The 10,000-nt window shown below is 57.6% G+C and overlaps 1 protein-coding gene across 1 annotated transcript in view; it reads left to right on the top strand.

Annotated features, from left to right (window-relative positions):
- LOC138867256 (spermine oxidase-like) overlaps positions 1-10,000 on the top strand; it is a 42,051-nt gene that overhangs the window by 3,461 nt on the left and 28,590 nt on the right. Inside the window, exon 2 of the mRNA XM_070142200.1 lies at positions 9,675-9,723. Coding sequence (XP_069998301.1) covers positions 9,675-9,723 — 49 coding nt within the window. The remainder of the gene's footprint in view (positions 1-9,674; positions 9,724-10,000) is intronic.

Raw genomic sequence — 10,000 nt, 5'->3', positions numbered from 1 at the left:
TCTGGCGTATCTGACATCACGTCCATGTTCATTAATTCTTTTTTTCAAAAGTTCTGCCGGTTTCGCCTATGTAAAATTTCGGGCAATCCTTGCAAGGAATCGTGTAAATACCTGGAGAGGTATCAATAGCACTGCTAATTATATTATGCCTAATCAAAGTATTGCGCAACGTGTTCGGGTGGGCTTACGATAAACTGAAAATTTAAGCGAACAATTTACAATGGATAAAAGAACGTCGAGGAAAGGTAATTTGCCAGAATCTTCCCATTCTATTTTAAAGTTAATTGTACGAGCGATGTTATTTAGTCTATCAAGAAATTCATCGAAATCTGAACAGTTCATTTGCATAGAAAAATTGTCATCAACATAGCGAAACCAAATCGTGTCCGACGGGAGGATTTACGGAAGTAATTCAGATTTAAACATTTCCATATATACATTAGCTAGAACCGGGCTGAGGCTACTTCCCAACGCGATACTATGTATTTGGTTATAGAAATCGCCATCGAAAGTAAAGACATTATTTGTAACACACAATCGAATGAGATCGATAAAGAAATTGACCGGAATAGGGATCCTCCGATGAAACGAAGAAAGTTTCCTTTCAAGAAAATCTAGCACGTCATCAAGCGGGACATATGTAAATAAGGAATCCACATCAAAACTAACGTTTCTTACCGTGCGTCGGCAAATTTCTAATTCTATCCATGAAATCCATCGAATGTTTAATATGACTTTCAGAAAAGGATCCCATGAATGGAGAAAAAACACTCGCTAGCCAAGAATCTAATGGGCGGGTGACCGAGTTACAAGACGATATAATAGGCCTTAGCGGAATGCCCTGTTTGTGAGTTTTAGGAAGGCAATAAAAATACGGAATCGATGGATTAATCGTTCTAAAGCGATAAAAAAAATTGAGGTTAGGGCATTTAGCAACAATACGTTTGAAGTTTTTGCGAAAAGATTAAATTACCGTGGGGTAAGGGTTTGAACGTAGTTTTAGATACAATGAGTTGTCGTTAAAAGGGGATGCGTTTTGCGTCTATCATCAGATCTATCAAGGATGACAACGTTATTACCTTTCTCAGGTTTGGTGATTAAAATATGCGGATTGCGTTTAAGAGATCTGGTGGCCAAAAGATAACGCCGGGGTAAGCCTTTAAAATCGTCAAATAAATCGAGAATCGGATTCAATATGACACCTTTAAGATAAATGAGATCTTTAATCGACGATTTATTTTGTTTAGCAATAAAACTATCAAGACCTTTAATATAATCAAGACAGTGATTAACGCTAGGAGGTTTGGTAGCAAACGATAAACCAAAACCTAAGAGTTCGGTTTCATAACGTGATAGGGAATATGACGACAAATTAACGACAGAGTCCGTGAGCAAAAATTTATACCAAGCGCTACGCGAGCAAAGATTATTTGTCCTCGCGTTCCCACCCTTGATCATCCTCTTGTTGCTCCTCATTGTCGGCCTCTTCTTCTTGGCCCTCGGCGAATCTATCTCTCCTCGACGTTCACACGTCCTCGGAGGTCTCTCCAAAGTTCTCGATTCCGGATCGTCCAAAATTTCTTGTAGTCCTTGTCTAGGTGTCACTCGGTGGCGTATTCGTCCACACGTCCTCGCAGATCTCGTCCATGTCATCAGCCTCATGCTTCTCAAGACGCCTTCTCCCGTGGCGAGTGGCGAGTGACCGCCTTCTCCCGTGGCGAGTGACCGCCTTCTCCCGTGGCGTGTGGCGTGTGACCGCCTTCTTCCGTGGCGAGTGACCGCCTTCTCCCGTGGCGAGTGACCGCCTTCTCCCGTGGCGTGTGGCGTGTGACCGCCTTCTTCCGTGGCGAGTGACCGCCTTCTCCCGTGGCGAGTGACCGCCTTCTCCCGTGGCGAGTGACCGCCTTCTCCCGTGGCGAGTGGCGAGTGGCGAGTGACTGCCTTCTCCCGTGGCGAGTGGCGAGTGACCGCCTTCTCCCGTGGCGAGTGGCGAGTGACCGCCTTCTCCCGTGGCGAGTGACTGCCTTCTCCCGTGGCGAGTGACCGCCTTCTCCCGTGGCGAGTGACCGCCTTCTCCCGTGGCGAGTGACCCCCTTCTCCCGTGGCGAGTGGCGAGTGACCGCCTTCTCCCGTGGCGAGTGACCGCCTTCTCCCGTGGCGACTGACCGCCTTCTCCCATGAGAGTGACCGCCTTCTCCCATGAGAGTGACCGCCTTCTCCCGTGGCGAGTGACCGCCTTCTCCCGTGGCGAGTGGCGAGTGACCGCCTTCTCCCGTGGCGAGTGGCGAGTGACCGCCTTCTCCCGTGGCGAGTGGCGAGTGACCGCCTTCTCCCGTGGCGAGTGGCGAGTGACCGCCTTCTCCCGTGGCGAGTGGCGAGTGACCGCCTTCTCCCGTGGCGAGTGACCACTTTCTCCCGTGGCGAGTGACCGCCTTCTCCCGTGGCGAGTGGCGAGTGACCGCCTTCTCCCGTGGCGAGTGACCACTTTCTCCCGTGGCGAGTGACCGCCTTCTTCCGTGGCGAGTGACCGCCTTCTCCCGTGGCGAGTGACCGCCTTCTCCCGTGGCGAGTGACCGCCTTCTCCCGTGGCGAGTGACCGCCTTCTCCCGTGGCGAGAGTGACCGCCTTCTCCCATGGCGAGTGACCGCCTTCTCCTGTGGCGAGTGACCGCCTTCTCCCGTGAGAGTGACCGCCTTCTCCCGTGGCGAGTGACCGCCTTCTCCCGTGGCGAGTGACCACCTTCTCCCGTGGCGAGTGACCGCCTTCTCCCGTGGCGAGTGGCGAGTGACCGCCTTCTCCCGTGGTGAGTGGCGAGTGACCGCCTTCTCCCGTGGCGAGTGACCGCCTTCTCCCATGGCGAGTGGCGAGTAACCGCCTTCTCCCGTGGCGAGTGACCGCCTTCTCCCGTGGCGAGTGGCGAGTGACCGCCTTCTCCCATGAGAGTGACCGCCTTCTCCCGTGGCGAGTGACCGCCTTCTTCCGTGGCGAGTGACTGCCTTCTCCCGTGGCGAGGGACCGCCTTCTCCCGTGGCGAGTGACCGCCTTCTCCCGTGGCGAGTGACCGCCTTCTCCCATGAGAATGACCGTCTTCTCCCGTGGCGAGTGACCGCCTTCTCCCGTGGCGAGTGACCGCCTTCTCCCATGAGAGTGACCGTCTTCTCCCGTGGCGAGTGACCGTCTTCTCCCGTGGCGAGAGTGACCGCCTGCTCCCGTGGCGAGTGACCGCCTTCTCCCGTGGCGAGTGACCGCCTTCTCCCGTGGCGACTGACCGCCTTCTCCCGTGGCGAGTGACCGCCTTCTCCCGTGGCGAGTGACCGCCTTCTCCCATGAGAGTGACCGTCTTCTCCCGTGGCGAGAGTGACCGCCTTCTCCCGTGGCGAGTGACCGTCTTCTTCCGTGGCGAGTGACCGCCTTCTCCCGTGGCGAGTGACCGCCTTCTCCCGTGGCGAGTGACCGCCTTCTCCCGTGGCGAGTGACCGCCTTCTCCCGTGGCGAGTGATCGCTTTCTCCCGTGGCGAGTGACCGCCTTCTCCCGTGGCGAGTGACCACCTTCTCCCATGAGATTGACCATCTTCTCCCGTGGCGAGAGTGACCGCCTGCTCCCGTAGCGAGTGACCGCCTTCTCCCGTGGCGAGTGACCGCCTTCTCCCGTGGCGAGTGGCGAGTGACCGCCTTCTCCCGTGGCGAGTGACCACTTTCTCCCGTGGCGAGTGACCGCCTTCTTCCGTGGCGAGTGACCGCCTTCTCCCGTGGCGAGTGACCGCCTTCTCCCGTGGCGAGTGACCGCCTTCTCCCGTGGCGAGTGACCGCCTTCTCCCGTGGCGAGTGACCGCCTTCTCCCATGAGAGTGACCGCCTTCTCCCGTGGCGAGTGACCGCCTTCTCCCGTGGCGAGTGACCGCCTTCTCCCGTGGCGAGTGACCACCTTCTCCCGTGGCGAGTGACCGCCTTCTCCCGTGGCGAGTGACCACCTTCTCCCGTGGCGAGTGACCGCCTTCTCCCATGAGAGTGACCGCCTTCTCCCGTGGCGAGTGACCGCCTTCTCCCGTGGCGAGTGACCACCTTCTCCCGTGGCGAGTGACCGCCTTCTCCCGTGGCGAGTGGCGAGTGACCGCCTTCTCCCGTGGCGAGTGACCGCCTTCTCCCATGGCGAGTGGCGAGTAACCGCCTCCTCCCGTGGCGAGTGACCGCCTTCTCCCGTGGCGAGTGGCGAGTGACCGCCTTCTCCCGTGGCGAGTGGCGAGTGACCGCCTTCTCCCGTGAGAGTGACCGCCTTCTCCCGTGGCGAGTGACCGCCTTCTCCCGTGGCGAGTGACCACTTTCTCCCGTGGCGAGTGACCGCCTTCTCCCATGAGAGTGACCGCCTTCTCCCGTGGCGAGTGACCGCCTTCTCCCGTGGCGAGTGACCGCCTTCTCCCGTGGCGAGTGACCGCCTTCTCCCGTGGCGAGTGACCGCCTTCTCCCGTGGCGAGTGACCGCCTTCTCCCGTGGCGAGTGACCGCCTTCTCCCATGAGTGACCGTCTTCTCCCGTGGCGAGTGACCGCCTTCTCCCGTGGCGAGTGGCGAGTGACCGCCTTCTCCCGTGGTGAGTGGCGAGTGACCGCCTTCTCCCGTGGCGAGTGACCGCCTTCTCCCATGGCGAGTGGCGAGTAACCGCCTTCTCCCGTGGCGAGTGACCGCCTTCTCCCGTGGCGAGTGACCGCCTTCTCCCATGAGAGTGACCGCCTTCTCCCGTGGCGAGTGACCGCCTTCTTCCGTGGCGAGTGACTGCCTTCTCCCGTGGCGAGTGACCGCCTTCTCCCGTGGCGAGTGACCGCCTTCTCCCGTGGCGAGTGACCGCCTTCTCCCATGAGAGTGACCGTCTTCTCCCGTGGCGAGTGACCGCCTTCTCCCGTGGCGAGTGACCGCCTTCTCCCATGAGAGTGACCGTCTTCTCCCGTGGCGAGTGACCGTCTTCTCCCGTGGCGAGAGTGACCGCCTGCTCCCGTGGCGAGTGACCGCCTTCTCCCGTGGCGAGTGACCGCCTGCTCCCGTGGCGAGTGACCGCCTTCTCCCGTGGCGAGTGACCGCCTTCTCCCGTGGCGAGTGACCGCCTTCTCCCGTGGCGAGTGACCACCTTCTCCCATGAGATTGACCATCTTCTCCCGTGGCGAGAGTGACCGCCTGCTCCCGTGGCGAGTGACCGCCTTCTCCCATGAGAGTGACCGCCTTCTCCCGTGGCGAGTGACCGCCTTCTTCCGTGGCGAGTGACTGCCTTCTCCCGTGGCGAGTGACCGCCTTCTCCCGTGGCGAGTGACCGCCTTCTCCCGTGGCGAGTGACCGCCTTCTCCCATGAGAGTGACCGTCTTCTCCCGTGGCGAGTGACCGCCTTCTCCCGTGGCGAGTGACCGCCTTCTCCCATGAGAGTGACCGTCTTCTCCCGTGGCGAGTGACCGTCTTCTCCCGTGGCGAGAGTGACCGCCTGCTCCCGTGGCGAGTGACCGCCTTCTCCCGTGGCGAGTGACCGCCTTCTCCCATGGCGAGTGACCGCCTTCTCCCGTGGCGACTGACTGCCTTCTCCCATGAGAGTGACCGCCTTCTCCCGTGGCGAGTGACCGCCTTCTCCCGTAGCGAGTGACCGCCTTCTTCCGTGGCGAGAGTGACCGCCTTCTCCCGTGGCGAGTGACCGCCTTCTCTCGTGGCGAGTGACCGCCTTCTCCCGTGGCGAGAGTGACCGCCTTCTCCCGTGGCGAGAGTGACCGCCTTCTCCCGTGGCGAGTGACCGCCTTCTCCCGTGGCGAGTGACCGCCTTCTCCCGTGGCGAGTGACCGCCTTCTCCCGTGGCGAGTGACCGCCTGCTCCCGTGGCGAGTGGCGAGTGACCGCCTTCTCCCGTGGCGAGTGGCGAGTGACCGCCTTCTCCCGTGGCGAGTGACCACTTTCTCCCGTGGCGAGTGACCGCCTTCTTCCGTGGCGAGTGACCGCCTTCTCCCGTGGCGAGTGACCGCCTTCTCCCGTGGCGAGTGACCGCCTTCTCCCGTGGCGAGTGACCGCCTTCTCCCGTGGCGAGTGACCGCCTTCTCCCATGAGAGTGACCGCCTTCTCCCGTGGCGAGTGACCGCCTTCTCCCGTGGCGAGTGACCGCCTTCTCCCGTGGCGAGTGACCACTTTCTCCCGTGGCGAGTGACCGCCTTCTCCCGTGGCGAGTGACCACCTTCTCCCGTGGCGAGTGACCGCCTTCTCCCATGAGAGTGACCGCCTTCTCCCGTGGCGAGTGACCGCCTTCTCCCGTGGCGAGTGACCACCTTCTCCCGTGGCGAGTGACCGCCTTCTCCCGTGGCGAGTGGCGAGTGACCGCCTTCTCCCGTGGCGAGTGACCGCCTTCTCCCATGGCGAGTGGCGAGTAACCGCCTCCTCCCGTGGCGAGTGACCGCCTTCTCCCGTGGCGAGTGGCGAGTGACCGCCTTCTCCCGTGAGAGTGACCGCCTTCTCCCGTGGCGAGTGACCACTTTCTCCCGTGGCGAGTGACCGCCTTCTCCCATGAGAGTGACCGCCTTCTCCCGTGGCGAGTGACCGCCTTCTCCCGTGGCGAGTGACCGCCTTCTCCCGTGGCGAGTGACCGCCTTCTCCCATGAGAGTGACCGTCTTCTCCCGTGGCGAGTGACCGCCTTCTCCCGTGGCGAGTGACCACCTTCTCCCATGAGAGTGACCGTCTTCTCCCGTGGCGAGAGTGACCGCCTGCTCCCGTGGCGAGTGACCGCCTTCTCCCGTGGCGAGTGACCGCCTTCTCCCATGAGAGTGACCGCCTTCTCCCGTGGCGAGTGACCGCCTTCTCCCGTGGCGAGTGACCGCCTTCTCCCGTGGCGAGTGACCGCCTTCTCCCGTGGGGAGTGGCGAGTGACCGCCTTCTCCCGTGGGGAGTGGCGAGTGACCGCCTTCTCCCGTGGCAACTGACCGCCTTCCCCCATGAGAGTGACCGCCTTCTCCCATGAGAGTGACCGCCTTCTCCCGTGGCGAGTGACCGCCTTCTCCCGTGGCGAGTGACCGCCTTCTCCCGTGGCGAGTGACCGCCTTCTCACGTGGCGAGTGACCGCCTTCTCCCGTGGCGAGAGTGACCGCCTGCTCCCATGAGAGTGACCGCCTTCTCCCGTGGCGAGTGACCGCCTTCTCCCATGAGAGTGACCGCCTTCTCCCGTGGCGAGTGACCGCCTTCTCCCGTGGCGACTGACCGCCTTCTCCCATGAGAGTGACCGCCTTCTCCCATGAGAGTGACCGCCTTCTCCCGTGGCGAGTGACCGCCTTCTCCCGTGGCGAGTGACCGCCTTCTCCCGTGGCGAGTGACCGCCTTCTCCCGTGGCGAGTGACCGCCTTCTCCCATGAGAGTGACCGTCTTCTCCCGTGGCGAGTGACCGCCTTCTCCCGTGGCGAGTGACCGCCTTCTCCCATGAGAGTGACCGTCTTCTCCCGTGGCGAGTGACCGTCTTCTCCCGTGGCGAGAGTGACCGCCTTCTCCCGTGGCGAGTGACCGCCTTCTCCCATGAGAGTGACCGTCTTCTCCCGTGGTGAGTGACCGTCTTCTCCCGTGGCGAGTGACCGCCTTCTCCCATGGGAGTGACCGTCTTCTCCCGTGGCGAGAGTGACCGCCTTCTCCCGTGGTGAGTGACCGCCTTCTCCCGTAGCGAGTGACCGCCTTCTCCCGTGGCGAGTGACCGCCTTCTCCCGTGGCGAGTGACCGCCTTCTCCCATGAGAGTGACCGTCTTCTCCCGTGGCGAGAGTGACCGCCTTCTCCCGTGGCGAGTGACCGCCTTCTTCCGTGGCGAGTGACCGCCTTCTCCCGTGGCGAGTGACCGCCTTCTCCCGTGGCGAGTGACCGCCTTCTCCCGTGGCGAGTGACCGCCTTCTCCCGTGGCGAGTGACCGCCTTCTCCCGTGGCGAGTGACCGCCTTCTCCCGTGGCGAGTGACCGCCTTCTCCCGTGGCGAGTGACCGTCTTCTCCCGTGGCGAGTGACCGTCTTCTCCCGTGGCGAGTGACCGTCTTCTCCCGTGGCGAGAGTGACCGCCTTCTCCCGTGGCGAGTGACCGCCTTCTCCCGTGGCGAGAGTGACCGCCTTCTCCCGTGGCGAGTGACCGCCTTCTCCCGTGGCGAGTGACCGCCTTCTCCCGTGGCGAGTGACCGCCTTCTCCCGTGGCGAGTGACCGCCTTCTCCCGTGGCGAGTGACCGCCTTCTCCCGTGGCGAGTGACCGCCTTCTCCCGTGGCGAGTGACCGCCTTCTCCCGTGGCGAGTGACCGCCTTCTCCCATGAGAGTGACCGCCTTCTCCCGTGGCGAGTGACCGCCTTCTCCCGTGGCGAGTGACCGCCTTCTCCCGTGGCGAGTGACCGCCTTCTCCCGTGGTGAGTGGCGAGTGACCGCCTTCTCCCGTGGCGAGTGACCGCCTTCTCCCGTGGCGAGTGACCGCCTTCTCCCGTGGCGAGTGACCACTTTCTCCCGTGGCGAGTGACCGCCTTCTCCCGTGGCGAGTGACCGCCTTCTCCGTGGCGAGTGGCGAGTGGGAAGCTCGAGAAATTGTCGGCGTCCTTTTCCTTTTCTCATCATCCGTTGTGGAATCATACGTTTATTTCTCAAAGAATTTCGGATCACTTTAATGTTGATAATAATAACAATAATGATGATGACAGTAATAATTATATTTGTAGTAATAATGATAAAGACAATGATAATAATAATAATAATTATAATATTAAAAACAGCGATAATAATGATGAAGACAATGAACATAATAATAAAAATGTTAATAACCATAGTGATAATGAGAAAACAAATAAAAGTGAGTTTGAAATCAACTTTAACAAACCGATTGTCTTAAGATGACCGCCCAGGACTGAACATAATCAAGTCAGCAAATCTCATGTATTGAATAGTTTGTACATGAGACTTAATTCACAATTTTTATTAACCAGTTTGTTAACTGTGCGAGGCCCGACCCAGTGAGCATTCATTAAACGGACGTGCATATACTTAGAAATAAGTCTAGTCATTCGAGACATGCATATCTATCGGATAGATATATAGATAAATATATATCGATCAGATAGACCGATATGGAATTATTTGTGTGTATGCATATCCGTATGTAAGAACATTCATTGGCTCGGGTCTCGCACCATTCTAACAAACCGGCCGTACATATTCGGTCTTTATAACAACTCTGTATTAGTCGATTACTTTTATGATTCTCTACTAAAAGAGTGTAACTGACATTGTTGAATGTCACTTCACTGCACATTGCCGAGAGTGGCGAAGCTGACCTTTTGCTACCTAACTCCACATCTAATTCCAGCATAAATATACAATAATGTTGAGCATCCAGCGTCCATTTTAGATATTCTGTTTGTTTAATCTAATTGCATTTTATTTAGGTTGACTTTATTAGACCATTTTACTTAAAGATATCATAATAACAATCATTATCAATATCATTATTATCCTTATTCTTATAATAATAGTAGTAATAATTATAGTATTAAGCTTTGTTATCAACAATGCTTAGGTCCAAGCCTTTGCTTCCGAAGATCCAAAAGTGTGTGTGTGTGTGGGGGGGGGGGGGCTTGCATGGGCGAGTGTGTATGTGATCACCTGAAAGTATTCCTATCGGCAGTTTAATCTATTCAACTCAATTCTTTTTTTTTATCAGTTTCTGCTTACGTCTGTGACCCATTTGTGAATACGTATGACAGTCAATGGTAAGTGTTTTTTAATTAAATATATCACATCAAAAAATATCGATAACTTGTAATGACTTGTCCAGCAAACTGATATATATAATGTATAATGATTTCAGTAATCTTATAAAACAGATAAGTGCTCTCTCTATCTCACTCACCCACACCCTCTCTCTCCACCCTCTCTCTCTCTCTCTCTCTCTCTCTCTCTCTCTCTCTCTCTCTCTCTCTCTCTCTCTCTCTCTCTCTCTCTCTCTCTCTCTCTCTCTCTCTCATACACACACACATTCACAAATCA

The sequence above is a fragment of the Penaeus vannamei genome, chromosome 29 (assembly GCF_042767895.1).
Source record: "Penaeus vannamei isolate JL-2024 chromosome 29, ASM4276789v1, whole genome shotgun sequence".
NCBI classification, from domain to species: domain Eukaryota; kingdom Metazoa; phylum Arthropoda; class Malacostraca; order Decapoda; family Penaeidae; genus Penaeus; species Penaeus vannamei.
Note: the sequence above shows the minus strand (reverse complement) of the source record. Positions and strands in the feature narration are given on the sequence as shown.